Source organism: Triticum aestivum, chromosome 7A (genome assembly GCF_018294505.1).
Source record: "Triticum aestivum cultivar Chinese Spring chromosome 7A, IWGSC CS RefSeq v2.1, whole genome shotgun sequence".
In the NCBI taxonomy this organism is placed as follows: Eukaryota; Viridiplantae; Streptophyta; class Magnoliopsida; order Poales; family Poaceae; genus Triticum; species Triticum aestivum.
The window spans coordinates 7,233,496-7,258,564 of record NC_057812.1 but is presented as its reverse complement, the minus strand read 5'-3'; the positions used below and the strand labels follow the sequence as shown (position 1 = coordinate 7,258,564).

The 25,069-nt window shown below is 43.2% G+C and overlaps 1 protein-coding gene across 5 annotated transcripts; it reads left to right on the top strand.

Moving 5' to 3' along the window:
• Positions 1 to 286: 286 nt before the first annotated feature.
• Positions 287 to 9,770, top strand: LOC123154715 (putative disease resistance RPP13-like protein 1). Of its 5 annotated transcripts, XM_044573369.1 has the most exons (7): positions 287 to 621; positions 3,182 to 3,358; positions 3,948 to 4,899; positions 5,012 to 5,101; positions 5,228 to 6,931; positions 7,412 to 9,222; positions 9,372 to 9,770. In XM_044573369.1, the coding sequence occupies exons 5-6, from the start codon at positions 5,312 to 5,314 to the stop codon at positions 9,188 to 9,190; spliced, it is 3,399 nt and encodes a 1,132-aa protein (XP_044429304.1). In that variant the 5' UTR covers positions 287 to 621; positions 3,182 to 3,358; positions 3,948 to 4,899; positions 5,012 to 5,101; positions 5,228 to 5,311; the 3' UTR covers positions 9,191 to 9,222; positions 9,372 to 9,770. The 5 variants fall into 5 exon arrangements, with proteins under 5 accessions (XP_044429304.1, XP_044429303.1, XP_044429300.1 ...); XM_044573368.1 differs by having other exon boundaries at positions 290 to 621; positions 3,948 to 4,329; positions 5,228 to 9,222; XM_044573365.1 differs by having other exon boundaries at positions 290 to 621; positions 5,228 to 9,222.
• The last annotated feature ends 15,299 nt before the right edge of the window (positions 9,771 to 25,069 follow it).

The following is a 25,069-nucleotide window of genomic DNA, read 5'->3' as shown; positions in this document are numbered from 1 at the left end:
TGGCCAGAGACAGAACAAAGAACACGATACGGGTGAATCAACCTGTGGTTGAGTTGGTTAGGTGTACAGTGGTATCCTCAACCCATCAGGGTTCAAATTCTGGTGCTCGCATAATTTCTGGATTTATTTTAGAATTTTCGGCGATGCGTTTTCAGTGGTGGGAGGAGACGTTCCCGTCGATACGGTGGGGGCTTAGCCCAGTACTCCACGCACGCACCACAGCCCAGCCCACACCCGTGCCTAGTCTCCAGGTCACACAGCTCCTGTTCTTGGGCTTCTCCGCCGCAAATCGGCACCGTCGGCGAAGTCCTTTCCCACCGACCAGCGTCGCCAGCCCCTCAATGCCTACAGGACCAACTCCTGTGCAACGATGTGGGAGATGGGGAGGCCGAGGAGGTTGCCCGCCGAGCTGGCGGTGGCCGGGATGCGGGCCTCGCCGGCGCTCGTAGTGTGTGGCCCCCGCCGGCTGGATCTGCGGGTGGCCTACCCGTCTCGTGAAGCATCCGGCAGTTCTGTGGATGCTTCGCCCGCATAGGTCGCTGAAGTGAAGCCTGACGGCGGGTGGGCCGAGCTGTTCCCCTCCCTCCGCATGTAGCGGCAAGGACAAGGACAGCGAAGAAGGTGCACATTTCTTCTTGCACCTCTCCTCTCCCCCCTTTCAATTTATATTCAACGTACCTTACCTTGACTGGACATGACGGGTGAGCAGCAGGGCAGCAAAATCAGTGGACCTCACTCCACAATGTACCTAATTTCCACCATACATCAAGATTATATTAGGACCATGTAATGCAGAGCTAACGAATTACTCACCTACGCGGAAAGATGGAGCGAGCATTCATATTTCACATTGTGTTTTAGTCGCCGGAGCTATCATTTGCTTGCGGAAGTGAGGCAGGTGTGGTACATTACATTTGCGGTCGCCGGAGCTATCATTTCTTCAGTTCAATCTGTTGTGTTTGTGATGAGCATGTTGACGTCTCGGGTGGGCAATGGGCCCTATTCCGCCATCAATGTGATAGCATCAGTTGTGTACTATCACTGTGATTGATACCCACTCCACTCTTCCTCTTGCCTCAAGATTTAGTTCAGTTGATTCCACTTAGTGCCCACATTGATGCACCACCTTTCGCCAACCAGTGCACGCACTTCCCCTCTTGGCTTCCTCAGCTCCGGTGACCAGCGGGAAGCATCTCTCTCTGTCCCAGGTAATAAGATCTATCTCCCTCCCACCTTAGCCTTGGTTCCTTCCCTTGTGCATTAGTAGATCTGTTCCTGTTTCCAGCCTTAGTGGATAGTGGATTCCTCGCCGCCAAGGCCCTCCGCCCCCGCTGTATCCCCTGTGCAAAACTGTAGAAGCAGGGGCAGAGCAGAGGAGCCAGAGCAGGGACTGTAAAAATCGTAATCCTGGACCTGGGGTACAACCCCCATATCTAGTGTCAAGTATGTGCTGAATTGATGGATCAGACTATAATAAGAAGTTTAAGATTGTATTTTCTGTGTCAAAGTATTTTTGTCACTTGAAGATTTATTTTGCTTGATTCTGCTCACATTCATGCACCACCTTATCCCTGCCTCTTAGTCTCCTCCACATTCTCCGGTTGGTGGCTTGATGGATTCCACGCCGTCGTTGGCCTCACAGGTTCTCCGGCTCATTCATCCCAGAGCGCACCAAATTAGGTTGCCCCTTGTGCTGTGCAGCCCCTTCCTTCTACAGGATCAATGGTGTGTGGACAGAGCCATTTTGGGTATGTACAGACATGAGATGAAGTTCAGTGATTTGTACCGACATTTTTCGACTCTTGAACAACCCAAGTGTAGTAAGGATGACAGATTTGCACTTCACCGTTGACTCTCAACCATGGTTTTTAGAAGCCAAATCGGTTTGCGGCTAAACCCTTCCTTAATTACCTGCCCCAGCTATCACTTGTTTGTTTGGGGCAACAGAGGAGTGGAGTAGGAGCAGCAAATGTATAATCCTAATGCTGGAGCAGGACCAGGGCCAGATGCAAACCCTGGCTAGTCTCAAGGCTGCGTTGTACTGTATGACTCGGATCATAATGAGAAGGTTTCCCTATGTTGAGATTGTGTTCACTATGTCCAGTATTTATTTAATGGGACTGCATTTTTTGGGTGGGTTCTTGCATGTTTACACAGGGCTTTTCTACAGTACTAGCTACTGGATGAACTTGATCTCCTTCCTTGCGCCAATGATTTATTTATAACGATGATTGATATCCAAATTTGCTTCCTGCCACATTCTCGCTCGCCGAGGTTTATTCTTTTTGTCTATGCCCTGAAGAGGTACCTTGTAAAGGACTTTCTGATGTATTGGTTATTTTGGTGGACTACTTGACTGACGGGCACGCTTTCCTGTTTTCTGCTGACGGATAGTAAACTAAGTGGGCAAATCAGGAATTAGAGGACAGGAAAATTTGCGCCCATTAAGTAGGTCCTGCTAAGTGGGTAAAGTAGTGTCGTCGAAAAGTACACGAAAGTGCGCATCCATTGGAATGGCTTATTCAGAGCTTCAAGCATTCTGGAACCATGCTGCTGGCCCCAAAAGAAGTTAGTGGCATTCATACCTGCATTTGTTTATGTCTCTTTCTTGGTACTTGCCTCTGATTATTTATAACTGTGCGCACTAGCAACGTTGATAATGACTCCTCAGAGTCGACGTCAGGATATACTGTACTCCTCCTTTCTTACAGAATAGGCAGGATACTACACGCCATTGGGTAGAAAACATTTAGCTGATTATCGGACTAATGCTAATTCGATGAATCAGGCTGGTCTACAACAGAGATGCCTTTTGGCAACCATGTGAACTGTTACAGTATGATGAAGGTAGAAATCATTTCCAGAGGCAAGACAGTCTCAAGAAGGAAAAATCAGATACAGATACCCAATGGATACAGATAGCTCAGCTGTCCGCCTATGCTAGTTCAAACTATAAAAGTCACTGATTTTTTTTCGGTATGTACATTCTTTCCAAAGCTGGTTGTTACATCAGCTAGAAACTTGCTGCTTCCTTTGTGGAAGACCTAGAAGCAAGCGCTCCGTCAAAATCTGTATGCTTCTATAGTTGTTCAGAAGCTATTAGGCTGTACAGAATCTCTTTCTTTTGAATATGTAATATATGGATGCAATTTGAAGGAAATTATGTTACCTTTCCCTGCAGGTTGAGCGTCAGTGGGGTCATATGTTAATCTTGGTCATAGCTTTCCCATCTATGAGGATGTTTCATGGAAATCATGAGCAGGTGATGGCGATGGAGAGAGAAAAAAGATTTTGATGGGCTAACTCGATGCCCACCAGACCACCACCATGTTGATAGTTCTCCACTCCTGCACGCAAGGTAAGAAGAAGAATGTGATTGTAACTCGTGAAGTTTCTGGGGTAACAAACTGGTTGTTCTTATTTAGTTGCACAATGGTGTTGTATTTGCAGAGTCCTCTACTACTGATCGGATTAAATAGAGTTATGTATCCGCTGCTAAAGCTTTTTTGATACAGAATACCCCATTGTGTGATCGCTCATAACATGAAAGATGCGTCTAGCCTACTTTCTGTACTTTCTGTCCGCATTGGTTACTATAGTTAGTCTATTAGCAAGTCCAGTCAGCTAGACTTAAAAAAAGAGCAAGTAGTTGGATCAGCTCGACCATTGCCTCATTAACTAGAATCTCTCCCAGGTGATAGATAAGATCCACTTCCCACCAGCCTTGTCCCTGCCCCAGTGGGTCTATTCGTTCTCGCCTGAGTTAATTGCATGGTCGGATCGATGGATACCTACCAACGGACACTCCCTGCTTACTTTATACCACCAATTAATGATACCCAAATTTGCTTTCTGGTATATCATATTCTCGCTGTAAAGGAATTTCTGATAGCTTAATTATATATGCTGGACTTTACAGACATTTCTTTCCTGTTTTCTGCTTTTAGGTCTGCAGTGAAGACAGTAATTCAGTGGGTAAAGCAGGGAATGTCATGGAAATTACTCAATCATCAGACGTGAGATCAATACAATAGCTACTTGTCGATGGCAACCAAACCCATGGAAGAGAAAAATGCTAGACAAGGAAGGTTTAGAAGAAGAAGAAAATGAGAAGCACACGCTAGTTTGTCAGAGGCCCTCTCGGGTTCTTGTTGTGGTCACCATCTGCAGACTGTGTCGCTACATTGGAGGCCATAGAAACAGCGCAAGGATTTGGAGAGATGTTATGGCTGCAAATGCCATATGAAACGAGAAATGTTTCCTAGTGCATGCAGATAACTCAACTGTCCGCCTTTACTGGTTGGAACTACAAAAGTAATTGATTCTTAGGTACGTACATTCATTTCAGAGCTGGCTGGTATATCAATGATGAGTGTTATGAATTCGGTGATATGCACTCCAGTGCATTAGCTAGAAAATTGGTACTTCCTTTGTTGAAAACTTAGAAGGAAGCACTCCGTCAAATTTTGCGTGTACACTCCTATAGTAATTTGAAAGTAACTAGGCTCTACAAAATCCCTTCCTTTTGAGTATGTAATTTATGGATGCAGTTTGTAGGAAGTCCTATTTTCTCACGATTTCCTTGCGTGTGAAAGCATGAAGAGCCAGCGATGGTGATGGATACCAACTGGTTGTTTGCATTTAGTCCTCTGATACTTTATACTTCAATTATCATCAGTGAGCTGTTTCCACGTTGGTTACTGGTTAGTTTATTAGCTAGTCCATCTCAGCTAAACTTAAAGAAAGAGCAAGTAGTTGGATCAGATCTGTTATTGCCTTGTTGACCTGCTGTTTGGGGATTTCTACCTCTCATTCTCTTGCAACACAACATTGTTAGCTCCTACAACTTTGCCTTGTCTCTGCGCCTCTCTGCGCCGTCTCCTACAGCTCTGCTTCTGTGTAAGCTCACCACTATATTCTGATCTGTTATCCTCTACAAATCTGACTGTAGCAGGGTTCTTTTTATTATCTTTGTTGTTGCAACCGGCTAATTTATTTTGTGATTTCTCAGTCCAACAGGTGTTCATCCATTGGTATATTGACTGGTTATTTCTACCTCTGATCCAGAAGCACTTTCAATTGCTCATCTATCGATATTCAGGTCATTTCGCACTCTGAAAATAGTATTCTTAGTCTTTGCCATCGTCTATTGATCTACCAGTAGGTTTCTGTTTTCATATCACCGTTGCAGCTGGCTAATTTATCTTGTGATTTACTGCTTCAACAGATTTTTCATCCATCACTGAGTCAAGAAACAGTTCCTGCTCTATCTTCAGCTTATTCAGACCAAAAAATAAAACCCCACAACTCAATGGAAGTTGCATTAGCTAGCGCTGCCGTAAGTGTTACCTTAAAAGTGGCCGCATCTCCAGCCTTGAAGAAGCTGCTTGCTAATGCTTCAATGTACCTTGGAGTGGACATGATGCATGAGCTCCATGAACTGGAGACCACTATCATGCCGCAACTCGAGCTGGTGATTGAAGCAGCAAACAAGGGAAACCACAGGCCCAAGTTGGACAAATGGCTTCAGGAACTCAAAGAAGGCTTCTATATGGCTGAAGACTTGCTGGACAAGCATGAATACAACCTTCTCAAGCGCCAAGCAAAGGGCAAGGATTCCTTATCAGCCAATGCTTTGTCCATCAGCAGCACTTTTATGAAGCCTGTGCGTGCTGCGTCGAACAGGCTGACCAATTTGAGCTCTGAGAACAGAAAGCTAATTCACCAGCTGAATGAACTCAAGGCTACCCTGGCGAAAGCCAAGGAATTTCGTGAGGTGCTCTGCTTACCAACTGGTTATAATGCAGAGAGCCCCGCCATACCATCAGCTGATGTTCCTGAGACCACATCAATATCACCTCTGAAAGTGATTGGTCGTGACAAGGACCGCGATCGTATAATAGATAGACTCACCAAGACAACTGCTACTACTGAGTCTAGTACAGCCATGCACTCGGGTTTGGCCATTGTTGGAGCTGGAGGCATGGGAAAGTCCACCTTGGCACAACTGGTTTACAATGATACAAGGGTTAAAGATTATTTTGATGTGAGAATGTGGGTAAGTATCTCACGCAAACTTGATGTCCGTCGTCATACACGGGAGATAATCGAGTCTGCCTCTCAGCGGGAATGCCCACGCATTGATAACCTTGATACTCTACAACGTATCTTGTCGGACATACTGCAAGAATCAGGGAGATTCCTGCTTGTGTTGGATGATGTTTGGTTTGAACCTGGCAGTGAAAGGGAATGGGATCAGTTGTTAGCTCCTCTAGTCTCCCAGCAGATGGGAAGCAAAGTTTTGGTAACTTCTCGACGGAGTACATTTCCAACTGCTCTTTACTGTGCCGAAGTGTGTCCTTTGGAAAACATGAAAGATACTCACTTCTTGGCACTCTTCAAACACCATGCTTTCTCTGGAACAGAAATCAGAAATCATGCAAAACACGGAAGATTGCGTGAAAAGTTGGAAAACTTTGCAGAGAAGATTGCTAAAAGGCTTGGACAATCTCCTTTGGCGGCCAAAGTTGTGGGTTCCCAGTTGAAAGGGAAAACCGATATATCTGCATGGAAGGATGCTCTAACTTTAATGATTGACAAATTAAGTGAACCTATGACAGCACTGTTGTGGAGTTATGAGAAGTTAGATCCATGTCTACAGAGGTGCTTCCTATATTGCAGCTTGTTTCCAAAAGGCCACAAGTATTTAATTGATGAGTTGGTTCACCTTTGGATGGCAGAGGGCCTTCTTGATTCATGCGATCGAAACAAGAGAGTGGAAGATATTGGGACGGATTGTTTCAAGGAGATGATTTCTGTTTCATTTTTTCAACCTGGCAAAGATCGCAAATACTTTGTTATGCATGATCTCCTTCATGATCTGGCAGAATCACTCTCGAAAGAAGACTACTTCAGGCTGGACGATGATAAGGTGATAGAAATACCATCCACAGTTCGGCATCTATCTGTCCGTGTTGATAGTATAATGCAACACAAGCAAAGTATCTGCAAACTACATCATTTACGCACTATTATCTGCATAGACCCCCTAATAGATGATGTAGGTGAACTTTTTAATCAGATACTACAGAATTTGAAGAATTTGCGCGTATTATTTTTGTCATCTTACAGTAGTAGCAAGTTGCCAGAATCTGTTGGTGAGTTGAAGCACCTTCGGTATTTAAACATCATCAGAACACTGATTTCTGAATTGCCAAGATCATTGTGTACTCTTTACCACTTGCAGTTACTTCTGATAAATGATAAAGTTGTGAGTTTGCCTGAGAAACTCTGTAATTTAAGGAAGTTACGGCATCTTGACTGGCATGATTATAGAATGTACGATCCAAGGAGAAAAGCACTGCCTCAAATTCCTAACATTGGCAAGCTAACTTCACTTCAACTGTTTCAGAAATTTTCTGTGCAAAAGAAAATGGGATATGAATTGCAACAGCTGAGGGATATGAACGAGATTCGTGGCAGTTTAAGTGTCACAAATCTTGAGAATGTCACTGGGAAGGATCAAGCCTTAGAATCGAAGCTGAATCAGAAAAGTCATCTTGGCAGTTTGCGACTTGAATGGTGTTGCCAGAATAACACCAATGCAGAGGATAGTTTATATTTGGAGATTTTAGAAGGCCTGATACCGCCGTCTCAACTTGAGAATCTTACAATTGACGGTTACAATTCTTCAAAATATCCAGGGTGGTTACTTGATGGTTCGTATTTTGAGAATTTAAAATCTTTGAGGTTTAATAATTGCAGTGCGTTACAAAGCCTGCCATCCAACACTGAGCTATTTGGGAATTGCTCTTCACTTTTCCTCTTAAATCTGCCAAACCTGAAGACATTACCTTGTCTTCCACCGGGCCTTACGTGGTTAGGAATATCCAATTGCCCACTGCTTATATTTGTTTCCAATGATGAGCTGGAACATCAAGAGCAGAGAGAGAATATCATGAGTATAGACCACCTGGCGTCACAACTTGGTCTAATCTGGGAGGTAGATTCAGGATCACATATTAGGAGTGTTCTCTCATTGGAACATTCATTTCTGAAGCAGCTGATGATATTGATGCATGCTGATGTCTCACGTGTTCATAACCTTGGAAGTGTCCTTGGAAGAGGGAAAAAGAAAGTATTGGTAAAAGAGGATATCATCAACGCATGGATACACTGTCACGAGCAGATGATGAGTCTCATGCATGGAAGTAGCATTAGGCTGCCACTGGTTCCACCATCGGGACTTCGTGGGCTTTCTCTTTCTTCATGCAGTATTACAGATGAAGCTCTAGCTGTTTGCCTTGATGGCCTAACTTCACTGAAAAGTTTGTCCTTGCAAAAAATTATGACTTTCACTACACTTCCTTCAGAAGAGGTCCTCCAACATTTGACAAAACTTCACAGCTTGTGCATTGTAAGTTGCTGGTGTCTCAGGTCATTAGGGGGTTTACGAGCTGCTACCTCTCTTTCAGATGTTAGCTTGAGTTCCTGCCCTTCTTTAGAGTTGGCACATGGAGCAGAATGTTTGCCATTATCCCTTGAGAAACTCAGTATAAGGAATTGCGTGCTTGCAGCTGACTTTTTCTGTGCTGACTGGCCACATGTGAATCGTATTTTCATAAGCAGTTGCAGAAGCACCACATGCTTATCAGTTGGTAGTCTCGCCTCTGTTGAATCATTCTCACTGTATCACTTGCCAGATTTATGTACGCTCGAAGGATTGTCTTCCCTCCAACTTCACCACGTACATTTGATTGATGTTCCGAAACTCACCCCTGAGTGTGTCTCGCAATTTCGAGTCCAGAAGTCACTCTATGTTAGCAGTCCTGTAATACTCAACAACGTGCTCTCGGCTGAAGGTTCCATCGTTCCAGAATTTCTCTCTCTTCAAGGATGCAAGGAACCATTTGTTTCGTTGGAAGAATCTGCAAATTTCACATCAGTCAAGACCCTGAGATTCTGTGGTTGTCTAATGATTTCCCTGCCAACAAATCTGAAGTCCTTCTCCAATCTGAACAAGCTCGACATTTATAGCTGCCCCAAGATATCATCTTTATCAGATCTGCCATCCTCCCTCCAGCACATAAGTATATGGTATTGTAGTGAGCTCTTGAAGGAGAACTGCCGAGCACCTGATGGAGAAAGTTGGCCAAAGATCGCGCATATCCGCTGGAAGGACTTAAAGTGATTTAGATTCCCACCTACAAATAAACGGGAAAGGTAAATGAGCTCCCGTCAGCCACCTTTGCACTCTCAAAGATGTATATAGCCCTTCGTAATATATATGCACTTAGTTAATTTTTTATATCTTTCAAATACTTCATTTATTTCAAAGTTTCATTCATTTGTTTACTTCAAATTAATGGCAGGCCTAAGATGTGTCCTGTCCAGCAGCAACCTGTTGTGGGGTGGAGTGCCCAAGGCTGGCTCATCTTACAGTCCAAGTGTGTCTCCTAGTTCATCGGCTGGTGATAGCCTCGGTTGCTCTCCTGCTTCACTGATTGCCCCACGCTTTGCCCTCTCGCACTCCACCACCTCCTGTCCTCTGGTGCCACCGTCACTAATGGTGGATTATGTACTTGTGTTGCCAGTTATCATTTTATTCATGCTATTATTCATTGCCGAAAGCAATCTAATTTCCATCTTGTTATTGCCGAACGCCCTGTCCTGTTAGCCTCTCCTTCAGTCCGTAGTACTTTCTGTGTGTACGGATTGTAATTTTTGTATCTTCTTATGACATATCTGTGGATAACTATGTGACATATACATGAGCAGCAGTTTTATGGGATGGCTGAGGCCTAGATAACTCTTGTTTTCTGTTTTTCTCGAAATGTGTGTATGAACAATGTGGACATGGTTTTCGTAAACGTGGTGTCGGTTATCTTTTTCTTCAGGCCATTATACATTGACGGAACAATTGCTGAAGTTAGTCTAATATGCACCTTCTTATTGTCGTTCTGTTGTACTACCCTCTTCTGAAGTACGTCATACTTTTGGTTTGCATGGATTGTAATCGGTATATCTTGTGTGCTGTCACATACTTCTGAATAAATGCAACTGAGTTATGTGATATACATATACTTCAAGTCCGCGGTGCTTGGGTTTCATAATTGATTTGACGTGCCTTGTGCCATGATCTGGTCTAGTTGGTCTAGACAGCCTGCTGTTTCAGATCTGCAGGGCATGTGCTTTTTTTCCTTTTCTAGTTGCTCATTCCCTGCTCTGTTTATTTATCTCATGTAGTATGTATGGGCACTTCCATATATAGCTAGAGAGCCGGCTGCTTCAGATCTTGAGGCATTGTCCTCATCTACAGACTTCTGTCATGAGCATCATAGAGGCATTAAAACTATCTTCTCGATTGTTCTACATCTGAATTAAAAAAAAATGCTGACAGGCGAAAGGCAAGAACTGGCTCATACTGACGGTGCGCCATTTGGTTCAGTAGCGAAATGCTTACTTATCTAATTTTATACATTAAGCACCAGTTTATGGTATGGGTGTATGCTGATGCCTGCTAGCAGATAACTCTTGTTTTGCTGTTTTCCCTTTGATGAGTGAGTGCTCTGTTTTTCTGGTGCCATCAGTAAGTCTATGAACAATATGGACATGGTGCCTCTGCTGGGAGGCAATTGTGAAGACTGCGGCTAATCTCGAATTACCAATGCCTGAAGAGTGCTCAGCTGGAAGAATAATACTCTGTTCTAATTAATCTTGAACTGAATTTCTAATGACTAAATCTGTGCTCTGCATATTGATTGACATACACATGCCATCAGGTATCTCCGTTTGTAAGCAAGAAATGATCGATGTTTGAGCCTCTGACTACCTGAGAGGTGTTGTATCTTCCAAAGAGAAGAGAAGCTTGCTACCATTTAGCTGTGGTCGCCACCAGAAACTCGTCTCCTCTCCGTGCTGAGGCTATGCGGTGGTGACGAGTTGCAATCAAAATGCTAAGTCCAACAGAATAACTTCATAACTTCTTCTCAAATCAATTAACAAAAATTAGAGAATACAACCCTTGTCGTACTAGCAATGATCTTGCTCAAAAATCCTCTCATTTGTTTAGCCAGCCCACCCTTTTTCTACGCTCTAATTTCCGGGGGCCAGATTTAGCTTGGGTGCCGTTTTAAACTGAATTTTCTGCTTTTTGAGATGTGATTTGCCAATTTTTTCTTGACTCTGAGGCTCAACTCGATTCATCTTCTCTGTCCTATTTTTCTTTCTGGTACTAAAAATGGATTGTAGAAGGTAAATTGTTTGTTACATCGCAAAGAATTATGTACCTCGTATAAACTAGCAAGTATGATGAAAAAGCAACAAGACACAAAACGACTAGCAGAAAAATAAATTTACATTGAAGAATGTACTCTCCATCTTCCTTCGATTGTACGCGGCTGTTGAAGCTTCAAAACTGCAATGAACGGGAAGTAAGGGAAATTGACAAGTGCAAATGCGTTGCCATACCAGGCTTTATAATTTGAAGACCGTAACCACGAAACAGAACAAAGCACCTAAACAACAGAAAGACTTCCTTCACCACCAAATCAGAGGTTTGGAGGAACCAGATCATATCACAGAACAAAGCGAAATAAGCGATCGTGGTGATGCTCCAAAAGCCAGCCAATTGCTTCCTTTGATTGACACACCGACCGTCAAGATTCAAAGAGAGTCAATATTTCTGGCAATACCCGTCCTCACATATTGTTAGTTGGGGCCAAATCAGATGTCCTCGAGGTACGGATAGGAGAGATTTTATTCCAATGCACCAACGTTACCACTACCTCGGTGATGCCGCAAGTAAACCAAAACCATTGGGAAAAAGTGCCTACTAGAACTGAGAAAAACAGAAGGGGTGGATCCCCACTCGACAAGGCAGCCAGACATGGGAGAGGTGAAGGGGAGGCGGCATGGTGGAGACCCCACTTGGGATTACCTCAAGTTACCATGCTTTAGGGCATCTCCAACACGGATCACCAAATCACCCCCAAATGTTCAATGGACAAAAAAGCCATCGAAAGTGACTAACCAAATATGTTCCGACAATCCAGACTATCTGAAATCTCACAATCGGAACCAGATCGAGATGGGGTATGTCGGCGTCCCGAGAGTCTGTTGATGCCGTCAACCCCACCAAAAATCCACCTTTTCCTTTCCCCCTTCTCTCTCCTCTCTTCATAGACAAGGGGCAAACAAGTAGGGGCTTGGGGGGGGGGGGGGGGGGCGTATAGCGTTGGATGGCCGACGCCCGGTCGGACGTGTCCACGGATATTTTATCAGGTGCATTCGGTGATTCATGTTGGAGATACCCTCGGTCCCATTCTATGATGTATGTGCTCCCAACAGACGGCCGACATCCCTCGACGGGCGTTGCCATTGGCTGCCTACTGAAGTGGCGCCACCACCGCTTACCACCTCACGTCCAACCAGTGGCGAATCTAGAAAAAAATGAAGGGCGGGCTAGGCTGGCTGGGTCATGCAAATATGTGTTGGATTGGGCCTGCAAGTAGCTGGGCTGGGCCTTAAAATTAGTAGTAGAAACAAATTTTACAGTGCTGGAGGGGGGGCTTGAGCCTGTTAAAGCCCCCCCCCCCCCTCCAGAGTTGGAGAGGGAGAGGAGGGGTTGCCCGTTAAGACGGGGATGGTTGGGATGCGGGCCTTGTCAACGCTTGGTGGGTGGCCCCGTCGGCTGGAGCTACGGGTGGTGTGCGACCATTTGAGTCGAGAGTGATCAGCAATGGTGTGGCTACTTTGCCTACGGATGGGCCGAGCTGACCCCTAGGGCGTGGTCGCCATCTGTTATGACCTTGCATGTTGGGGCTTGAAGAGGAGGGAGCGGGGATGAGAGGAGATTAGAGATTATTTATTTCTATCTGTTACACGTGTACCAGTGATGGGTTTATTTATTTGTATATTTCTTCTTGATACGAGAATAGTTCACCTTTTTGGAATAAAAAAACTTAAAACAACAAAAATGTGAATTTAGAAGAACCATGCCAACATTTGAATATGGAAAAAATAGATACGTGCACCATAAATGAAATGAGCAGATTTAAGATGTTAAATATGTTGTGGGCAATTGCATAAAAAGGGGTGTTCAAAAATGAGATAAAGTTGAAAAATAAAATAAAATTAAAAAGCCAAGCGCACATGTCATGCCCGGAGGTAATCTGGTGACAATGATTTTATCCTTGATCATTTGTTAAGTTGCTAATTGTCCAGTGCCGCACAATGGGCCACCGTCTCACCAATTTGGGTGCTCCCTTAAGGGCACGAATGAAATGTCATATTCCGCCCTTATAAACAAGGCCTGGTATCCTTTACTTGCCGATGTGGGACTAAAACACCTTCTCGCGTGAGCAAAGAACTGCATTCGTTCAGGTTAGAATGAGTTGGAAAATGCCTGATGGCCTAGCATAACTCAGCGGTGTACATCTTCAGAGTCTCTGTTTTCTGCTTTTGCCTCATTTTGAAGTATCATTAGATGCTGCTGCTGCTGTGGCAGAGTAAAACTCTCCAAGTTTTGTTAGTGCTGAAGCTAGACCCTTGATCAGTGGATCTTATCCAAAGAAAATTATACTCGTAATGAATCATTTCTTATATAGTATCGACGTGATTGATACCATCAAACCAGGCTTCGGGTAAACCATTCTTCTTGTTTGCATGAATGCAGTTACCAGTCTGGTCTTGGCTTTCCTTTACTAGACCCCAGAATTAAACTACTCTATTGCAAACTTTTTATGCTCCCTCTGTAAAGAAATATGAGATTGTTTAGATCATTAAAGTAGTAGTGATCTAAACAATCTTAAATTTATTAATAGAGGGAGTATTTTACAATGAATGTGTTGTGACCAAAGTTTAATTAACTAGTTATAATTGATAAACATTAAACCAAATGATGCCAAATCCCACGTTGCTTCCTTTTATCTTTTCGATCTTCCATTCTTCCGAATCGACCATGGTTTATTTGTTGGAGTCGCTTATTTTCAGTCGACGGAAAAGAAATTCATTTGTAGTCGATTCTATCCGTCATCGTCTATCTTTCTCCTATGTCATTGACGTCGACCTGTTAGCTATGTATTTGAAAAAAAATGTACATCATATACTTTGAAACATGTTTAACATATATCAAGAAATGTTACACATTTATAATAAAAATTAACAATGTGTATTAAAAAAGTAGACATGTGTTAAAAATAAAAATAAAAAAATAAAAACCTATGAAAACTTAAAATAAAAACAAAGAAAACCAAAGAGGTATTAAACAGAAAAACAAGAACTAAAGAAAAACAAAGGAAAAACCGATGATAGTAGTGAAAATCTATAAGAATAATATATATATAAATAAATCAAAAACTCAGGCCAATGGTAGGCATAGTAGTGGGCTGCACTGGCGGAGCTATGGCAAGGCTCAAAGAGCCGTGGCTCGCCTTGGGGCTGGAGCAAAAAAAAGAAATTGATAGCACTGATTGTACCATCCGGCTGCCCAGTAGATTCGCGCTTATACCCCTAAAACAACACAAAAGCAGACTCGCGCTTGAGCGACGTACTGCGCACCCCCTGAGCCCCAGATCCAGCGTATTGACCGGCCCATCGACGGTTTATTCCCTACCATCTTTTTTATTTTCTATGTTTTCTCTGCCAGTTTTTCTTTTTGTCTTTTTTTTCTATTTTCACTTTCTTTTTTCCTTTTTCTTTTTCTTTTATGTTTTCCTTTTTTATATTTTCTCTTCATGACCTTTCCACTTTTTTTGCATTTTTTTTCTTTTCGTCAACATTTTTTGTTCGTCAAATTCAGAACATGTTCAACCATGTAAAAAAATGTTAAACAATTCAGAAAATATTCATCGAATTCCATTCTTTTTGTTGACCAGATATAAAAATGTTCATCTAAATTAAAATAAAATCATCACAATAAAGAATTAAAAAAAATGTTCGTCCAATTCTATTTTTGTTCATTGTTTTCAAAACATTTTCATCAAATTCACAATTTATTCATCGTTTTTTGAAAAAACAAATCATCAAATTCAAAAACATTTCGTTTAATTAAAAATTTGTTCATCATTTTTAAAAAAAATCTTGAATACAAAATTTCATCAACTTCAAAAACTGTTCATCGAATTCAAGAATTTGTTCATCAAATTTCAAAAAAATGTTTGTCATTATTAGAAAACACTCATAAATATCTATCATAAGAAAAGCATTAAAATAAAAAATGTTCATTCTTTTTTAGATCACAAACTTTTTTTGAATTCAAGAACTGTTTTGAACAGTTTGCAATTTTTGGGAATTTTTAGAACTTTTTGTAATCCCGAATTACTCTAACAGAATAAAATAAAATCATAGAATGTAAAAGTAAAAGTAAAAACAAAAACAGAATAAAAACAGGGAGGGCGCCACCCATGCATGGGCCGGACCAACAGGGCCTGCGGAGCTGGAGGGTGCGCGCAGTCGCGACTGGAGGCGCCTCACGCGCCAAGTAAGGGCTCACGATGAATAGTACCGGCGGGAGGAGAACCCGACTCCTACTTGACGCCTTATGCGCCAGTTTTTGTTGTTTTGCCAAACCGACGCACACCATTCGATCAGGTTGGACTGGCCGATCAAATAGTTTTTGCGGGATGTTTTCCGGGGTTTGTGAAGTTCTCGAAGCCTATTAGGCCTTTTTTATTAACTTTTGCTGGACTGGTTGTTTTCGGTTTTATTTCAGTTTTTTCTTTTCTTTTCTATATTCTTTTTCATTTTTCATTTTGTTGTTCCTTTTTCGCTCCTTTTATTTTATTTTTATTTTTTATGTGCGTGAGCTTTTTTTAAAATCGAACCTTTCTTCAAATTTATGAACCTTTTCCAAATTCTTGAATTTTTTTCAAATGCATGAATATATTTAAATTGTGAAAGTTTTTCTAAAATATTTATTTCACAATCCATGTATTATTTTCAAATTCGTGAGTTTTTAAAAAACATTACTGAACATTTTTCAAATACATGAAGTAAATCGATGAACTAGTTTAAAATCCGTGATTTTTTTTTCAAATTTATTATTTTTTAAATTGATGATCTTTTTGAAAATTACAAATTTTCAAAAATTCCGCAATGTTTTTTTGTCAATTCGTGATTATTTTTTAAGAATAACCAACTTTTTTATTTCTTGAATTTTCTGAATTTGCATAAAAAATTCAAGTCCGTGAATTTTTTATTTCAAGAACTTTCTTTTTGTTTTTTTCGTTAATTAGTTTTTGTAATTTTTAGTTTCTTTTTCTTTTTGTCCAAAAGCCAACGGTTGACCATCCGACTAGTCAACCATTGACCAAACGAACCAGGTGCACCCGGTATGATAGGTCGGCTCATATCTGCAAGCACGTGGATGCCAGAACCCCTAACCAGCACAGGAGGGGACGATAAGGATGTCTGGAGTGGAAGGATACTTTCGAGGTTATTTGACGGTAGGGCACCAAATAGGGCAAAAAATAGGGCCATATAATAGGGCACAATTGTTGGAAATATGCCCTAGAGGCAATAATAAATTAGTTATTATTATATTTCCTTGTTCATGATAATCGTTTATTATTCATGCTAGAATTGTATTGATAGGAAACTCAGATACATGTGTGGATACATAGACAACACCATGTCCCTAGTAAGCCTCTAGTTGACTAGCTCGTTAATCAATAGATGGTTACGGTTTCCTGACCATGGACATTGGATGTCATTGATAACGGGATCACATCATTAGGAGAATGATGTGATGGACAAAGACCCAATCCTAAGCCTAGCACAAGATCATGTAGTTCATATGCTATAGCTTTTCTAATGTCAAGTATCATTTCCTTAGACTATGAGATTGTGCAACTCCCGGATACCGTAGGAGTGCTTTGGGTGTGCCAAACGTCACAACGTAACTGGGTGGCTATAAAGGTACACTACAGGTATCTCCGAAAGTGTCTGTTGGGTTGGCACGAATCGAGACTGGGATTTGTCACTCCGTGTGACGGAGAGGTATCTCTGGGCCCACTCGGTAGGACATCATCATAATGTGCACAATGTGATCAAGGAGTTGATCACGGGATGATGTGTTACGGAACGAGTAAAGAGACTTGCCGGTAACGAGATTGAACAAGGTATCGGGATACCGACGATCGAATCTCGGGCAAGTATCGTACCGCTAGACAAAGGGAATTGTATACGGGATTGATTAAGTCCTTGACATCGTGGTTCATCCGATGAGATCATCGTGGAACATGTGGGAGCCAACATGGGTATCCAGATCCCGCTGTTGGTTATTGACCGGAGAGTCATCTCGGTCATGTCTGCATGTCTCCCGAACCCGTAGGGTCTACACACTTAAGGTTCGGTGACGCTAGGGTTATAGAGATATTAGTATGCGGTAACCCGAAAGTTGTTCGGAGTCCCGGATGAGATCCCGGACGTCACGAGGAGTTCCGGAATGGTCCGGAGGTAAAGAATTATATATAGGAAGTGCTATTTCGGCCATCGGGACAAGTTTCGGGGTCACCGGTATTGTACCGGGACCACCGGAAGGGTCCCGGGGGTCCACCGGGTGGGGCCACCTGCCCCGGGGGGCCACATGGGCTGTAGGGGGTGCGCCTTGACCTATATGGGCCAAGGCACCAGCCCCTAGAGGCCCATGCGCCAAAGGGACAAGAGGAGGGAGAGTCCTAAAAGGGGAAGGCACCTCCGAGGTGCCTTGGGGAGGATGGACTCCTCCCCCTTGGCCGCACCCTTCCTTGGAGGAAGGGGCAAGGCTGCGCCCTCCCCCTCTCCCTTGGCCCTATATATAGTGGGGGAAGGGAGGGCAACCATACCTAAGCCCTGGCGCCTCCCTCTCCCTCCCATGACACACCTCCCTCCTCCGCAGTGCTTGGCGAAGCCCTGTTGGAATCCCGCTACTTCCACCACCACGCCGTCGTGTTGCTGGATCTCCATCAACCTCTCCTCCCCCCTTGCTGGATCAATAAGGAGGAGACGTCGCTGCTTCCGTACGTGTGTTGACGCGGAGGTGCCGTCCGTTCGGCGCTAGGATCGATCGGTGATTTGGATCACGGCGAGTACGACTCCATCAACCCCGTTCTCTTGAACGCTTCCGCGCGCGATCTACAAGGGTATGTAGATCCACTCCTCCCTCGTTGCTAGATGACTCCATAGATAGATCTTGGTGACACGTAGGAAAATTTTGAATTTATGCTACGTTCCCCAACAGTGGCATCATGAGCTAGGTCTATGCGTAGTTTCTATGCACGAGTAGAACACAAAGTAGTTGTGGGCGTTGATTTTGTTCAATATGCTTGCCGTTACTAGTCTTATCTTGATTCGGCGGCATCGTGGGATGAAGCGGCCCGGACCGACCTTACACGTACTCTTACGTGAGACTGGTTCCACCGACTGACATGCACTAGTTGCATAAGGTGGCTAGCGGGTGTCTGTCTCTCCCACTTTAGTCGGATCGGATTCGATGAAAAGGGTCCTTATGAAGGGTAAATAGCAATTGGCATATCACGTTGTGGTTTTTGCGTAGGTAAGAAACGTTCTTGCTAGAAACCCATAGCAGCCACGTAAAACATGCAAACAACAATTAGAGGACGTCTAACTTGTTTTTGCAGGGTATGCTATGTGATGTGATATGGCCAAAAGGATGTGATGAATGATATATGTGATGTATGAGATTGATCATGTTCTTGTAATAGGAATCACGACTTGCATGTCGATGAGTATGACAACCGGCAGGAGCCATAGGAGTTGTCTTAATTTATTTATGACCTGCGTGTCAACATAAACGTCATGTAATTACTTTACTTTATTGCTAACCGTTAGCTGTAGTAGTAGAAGTAATAGTTGACGAGACAACTTCATGAAGACACGATGATGGAGATCATGATGATGGAGATCATGGTGTCATGCCGGTGACGATGATGATCATGGAGCCCCGAAGATGGAGATCAAAAGGAGCAAATGATGATTGGCCATATCATGTCACTATTTGATTGCATGTGATGTTTATCATGTTTATACATCTTATTTGCTTAGAACGACGGTAGTAAATAAGATGATCCCTCATTAAAATTTCAAGAAAGTGTTCCCCCTAACTGTGCACCGTTGCGACAGTTCGTTGTTTCGAAGCACCACGTGATGATCGGGTGTGATAGATTCTAACGTTCACATACAACGGGTGTAAGACAGATTTACACACGCGAAACACTTAGGTTGACTTGACGAGCCTAGCATGTGTACAGACATGGCCTCGGAACACAGAAGACCGAAAGGTCGAGCATGAGTCGTATGGTAGATACGATCAACATGAAGATGTTCACCGATGTTGACTAGTCCGTCTCACGTGATGATCGGACACGGCCTAGTTGACTCGGATCATGTAATCACTTAGATGACTAGAGGGATGTCTATCTGAGTGGGAGTTCATAAGATGAACTTAATTATCCTGAACATAGTCAAAAGGTCTTCGCAAATTATGTCGTAGCTCGCGCTTCAGTTCTACTGTTTAGATATGTTCCTAGAGAAAATTTAGTTGAAAGTTGATAGTAGCAATTATGCGGACTAGGTCCGTAAACTGAGGATTGTCCTCATTGCTTCATAGAAGGCTTATGTCCTTAATGCACCGCTCAGTGTGCTGAACCTCGAACGTTGTCTGTGGATGTTGCGAACATCTGACATACACATTTTGATAACTACGTGATAGTTCAGTTAAACGGTTTAGAGTTGAGGCACCGAAGACGTTTTTGAAACGTCGCGAAACATATGAGATGTTTCGAGGGCTGAAATTGGGATTTCAGGCTCGTGCCCACGTCAAGAGGTATAAGACCTCCGACGATTTTCTTAGCCTGCAAACTAAGGGAGAAAAGCTCAATTGTTGAGCTTGTGCTCAGATTGTCTGAGTACAACAATCATTTGAATCGAGTGGGAGTTGATCTTCCAGATGAGATAGTGATGTTTCTCCGAAGTCATTACCACCAAGCTGCTAGAGCTTCGTGATGAACTATAATATATCAGGGACATATATGATGATCCTTGAGATATTCGCGATGTTTGACACCACAAAGTAGAAATCAAGAAGGAGCATCAATTGTTGATGGTTGGTGAAACCACTAGTTTCAAGAAGGGCAAGGGCAAGAAGGGATACTTCATGAAACGGCAATTCAGCTGCTGCTCTAGTGAAGAAACCCAAGGTTGAACCCAAACCCGAGACTAAGTGCTTCTGTAATAAGGGGAACAGCCACTGGAGCAGAATTACCCTAGATACTTGGTAGATGAGAAGGCTGGCAAGGTCGATAGAAGTATATTGGATATACATTGTGTTGATGTGTACTTTACTAGTACTCCTAGTAGCACCAGGGTATTAGATACCGGTTCGGTTGCTAAGTGTTAGTAACTCGAAATAAAAGCTACGGAATAAACGGAGACTAGCTAAAGGTGAGCTGACGATATGTGTTGGAAGTGTTTCCAATGTTGATATGATCAAGCATCGCACGCTCCCTCTACCATCGAGTAATTTGGTGTTTGCGTTGAGCATAGACATGATTGGATTATGTCTATCGCAATACGGTTATTCATTTAAGAGAATAATGGTTACTCTGTTTATTTGAATAATACCTTCAATGGTCTTACACCTAAAATGAATGGTTTATTGAATCTCGATCGTAGTGATACACATGTTCATGCCAAAAGATAGTAATGATAGTACCACCTACTTGTGGCACTGCCACGTAAGTCATATCGGTATAAAACGCATGAAGAAGCTCCATGTTGATGGATCTTTGGGCTCACTCGTTTTTGAAAAGTTTGAGACATGCGAACCATGTCTATTGGTGTATATGCATGAAGAAACTCCATGCAAATGGACCGTTTGGACTCACTTGATTTTGAATCACTTGAGACATGCAAATCATACCACATGGGCAAGATGACTGAAAGCCTCGTTTTCAGTAAAATGGAACTAGAAAGCAACTTGTTGGAAGTAATACATTTTGATGTGTGCAGTCCAATGAGTGCTGAGGCATGTAGTGGATATCGTTATGTTCTTACTTCACAGATGATTTGAGTAGATGTTGAGTATATTTACTTGATGAATCACGAGTCTGAATTATTGAAAGGTTCAAGTAATTTCAGGGTGAAGTTGAAAGATCGTCGTGACAAGAGGATAAAATATCTATGATATGATCATAGAGATGAATATCTGAATTACGAGTTTGGCACAGAATTAAGACATTGTGGAAATTGTTTCACAACTAATACAGCCTGGAACACCATAGTGTGATGGTGTGTCCGAACATCATAACTGCACCCTATTGGATATGATGCATACCATGATGTCTCTTATCGAATTACCATGATAGTTTATGGGTTAGGCATTAGAGACAACCACATTCACTTTAAATAGGGCACCACGTAATTCCGATGAGATGACACCGTATGAACTATGGTTTAGAGAAACCTAAGCTGTCATTTCTTAAAAGTTTGGGGCTGCGACGCTTATGTGAAAAAGTTTCAGGCTGATAAGCTCGAACCCAAAGCGGATAAATGCATCTTCATAGGACACCCAAAACAGTTGGGTATACCTCCTGTCTCAGATTCGAAAGCAATAAGGGATTGTTTCTAGAATCGGGTCCTTTCTCGAGGAAAAGTTTCTCTCGAAAGAATTGAGTGGGAGGATGGTGGAGACTTGATGAGGTTATTGAACCGTCTCTTCAACTAGTGTGTGGCAGGGCACAGGAGTTGTTCCTGTGGCACCTACACCAATTGAAGTGGAAGCTTATGATAGTGATCATGAAACTTCAGATCAAGTCACTACCAAACCTCGTGGGATGACAAGGATGCGTACTACTTCAGAGTGGTACGTAATCCTGTCTTGGAAGTCATGTTGCTAGACAACAATGAACCTACGAGCTATGGAGAAGCGATGGTGGGCCCGGATTCCGATAAATGGCTCGAGGCCATAAAATCCGAGAGAGGATCCATGTATGAAAACAAAGTGTAGACTTTGGCAGAACACTTGATGGTCGTAAGGCTGTTAGGTACATATGGATTTTAAAAGGAAGACGGACAATGATGGTAAGTATCACCATTAAGAAAGCTCGACTTGTCGTTAAGATGTTTCCCGACAAGTTCAAGGAGTTGACTGTGATGAGACTTTCTCACTCGTAGCGATGCTAAGAGTCTGTTGGAATTATATTAGCGATTACTGCATTATTTATGAAATCTTGCAGATAGGATGTCAAAACATTGTTTCCTCGACGATTTTTTGAGGAAAGGTTGTATGTGATACAACCGGAAGGTTTTGTCAATCCTGAAAGATGCTAATAAGTATGCAAAGCTCCAGCAATCCTTCTAAGGACTGGAGTAAGCATCTCGGAGTTGGAATGTATGCTTTGATGAGATGATCAAAGATTTTGGGTTTATACAAAGTTTATGAGAAACTTGTATTTCCAAAGAAGTGAGTGGGAGCACTATAGAATTTCTGATGAGTATATGTTGTTGACATATTGTTGATCAGAAATGATGTAGAATTTCTGGAAAGCATATAGGGTTATTTGGAAAGTGTTTTTCAATGGAAAGCCTGGATTAAGCTACTTGAACATTGAGCATCAAGATCTATAAGGATAGATCAAAACGCTTAATGGTACTTTCAAATGAGCACATACCTTGACATGATCTTGAAGGTGTTCAAGATGGATCAGTCAAAGAAGGAGTTCTTGCCTGAGTTGTAAGGTATGAAGTTAAGACTTAAAGCTCGACCACGGCAGAATAGAGAGAAAGGACGAAGGTCGTCCCCTATGCTTAAGACGTAGGCTCTACAGTATGCTATGTTGTGTACCGCACCTGAAGTGTGCCTTGCCATGAGTCAGACAAGGGGTACAAGAGTGATCTAAGAATGGATCACAGGACAGCGGTCAAAGTTATCCTTAGTAACTAGTGAACTGAGGAATTTTCTCGAGTATGGAGGTGATAAAAGAGTTCGTCGTAAAGGGTTACGTCGATGCAAGCTTAACACCTATCCAGATAGCTCTGAGTAGAGATACCGGATACGTATAATGGAGCAACAATTTAGAATAGCTCCAAGTAGAACAGTTATTTGAAATGGCTCCAAATATAGCGTAGTAGCTGCATCTACAAGATGACATAGAGATTTGCGAAGTACATACGGATCTGAAAGATTCAGACCCGTTGACTATAACATCTCTCACAAGCATAACATGATCAAACCCAGAACTCATCGAGTGTTAATCACATGGTAATGTGAACTAGATTATTGACTCTAGTAAACTCTTTGGGTGTTAGTCACATGGGGATGTGACCTTGAGTGTTAATCACATATCGATGTGAACTGGATTATTGACTCTAGTGCAAGTGGGAGACTGTTGGAAATATGCCCTAGAGGCAATAATAAATTAGTTATTATTATATTTCCTTGTTCATGATAATCGTTTATTATCCATGCTAGAATTGTATTGATAGGAAACTCAGATACATGTGTGGATACATAGACAACACCATGTCCCTAGTAAGCCTCTAGTTGACTAGCTCGTTGATCAATAGATGGTTACGGTTTCCTGACCATGGACATTGGATGTCATTGATAACGGGATCACATCATTAGGAGAATGATGTGATGGACAAGACCCAATCCTAAGCCTAGCACAAGATCATGTAGTTCGTATGCTAAAGCTTTTCTAATGTCAAGTATCATTTCCTTAGACCATGAGATTGTGCAACTCCCGGATACCGTAGGAGTGCTTTGGGTGTGCCAAACGTCACAACGTAACTGGGTGGCTATAAAGGTACACTACAGGTATCTCCGAAAGTGTCTGTTGGGTTGGCACGAATCGAGACTGGGATTTGTCACTCCGTGTAACGGAGAGGTATCTCTGGGCCCACTCGGTAGGACATCATCATAATGTGCACAATGTGATCAAGGAGTTGATCACGGGATGATGTGTTACGGAACGAGTAAAGAGACTTGCCGGTAACGAGATTGAACAAGGTATCGGGATACCGACGATCGAATCTCGGGCAAGTATCGTACCGCTAGACAAAGGGAATTGTATACGGGATTGATTAAGTCCTTGACATCGTGGTTCATCCGATGAGATCATCGTGGAACATGTGGGAGCCAACATGGGTATCCAGATCCCGCTGTTGGTTATTGACCGGAGAGTCATCTCGGTCATGTCTGCATGTCTCCCGAACCCGTAGGGTCTACACACTTAAGGTTCGGTGACGCTAGGGTTATAGAGATATTAGTATGCGGTAACCCGAAAGTTGTTCGGAGTCCCGGATGAGATCCCGGACGTCACGAGGAGTTCCGGAATGGTCCGGAGGTAAAGAATTATATATAGGAAGTGCTATTTCGGCCATCGGGACAAGTTTCGGGGTCACCGGTATTGTACCGGGACCACCGGAAGGGTCCCGGGGGTCCACCGGGTGGGGCCACCTGCCCCGGGGGGCCACATGGGCTGTAGGGGGTGCGCCTTGGCCTATATGGGCCAAGGGCACCAGCCCCTAGAGGCCCATGCGCCAAAGGGACAAGAGGAAGGGGAGAGTCCTAAAGGGGAAGGCACCTCCGAGGTGCCTTGGGGAGGATGGACTCCTCCCCCCTTGGCCGCACCCTTCCTTGGAGGAAGGGGCAAGGCTGCGCCCTCCCCCTCTCCCTTGGCCCTATATATAGTGGGGGGAAGGGAGGGCAACCATACCTAAGCCCTGGCGCCTCCCTCTCCCTCCCATGACACATCTCCCTCCTCCCACAGCGCTTGGCGAAGCCCTGTTGGAATCCCGCTACTTCCACCACCACGCCGTCGTGCTGCTGGATCTCCATCAACCTCTCCTCCCCCCTTGCTGGATCAAGAAGGAGGAGACGTCGCTGCTCCGTACGTGTGTTGAACGCGGAGGTGCGGTCCGTTCGGCGCTAGGATCATCGGTGATTTGGATCACGACGAGTACGACTCCATCAACCCCGTTCTCTTGAACGCTTCCGCGCGCGATCTACAAGGGTATGTAGATCCACTCCTCCCTCGTTGCTAGATGACTCCATAGATTAATCTTG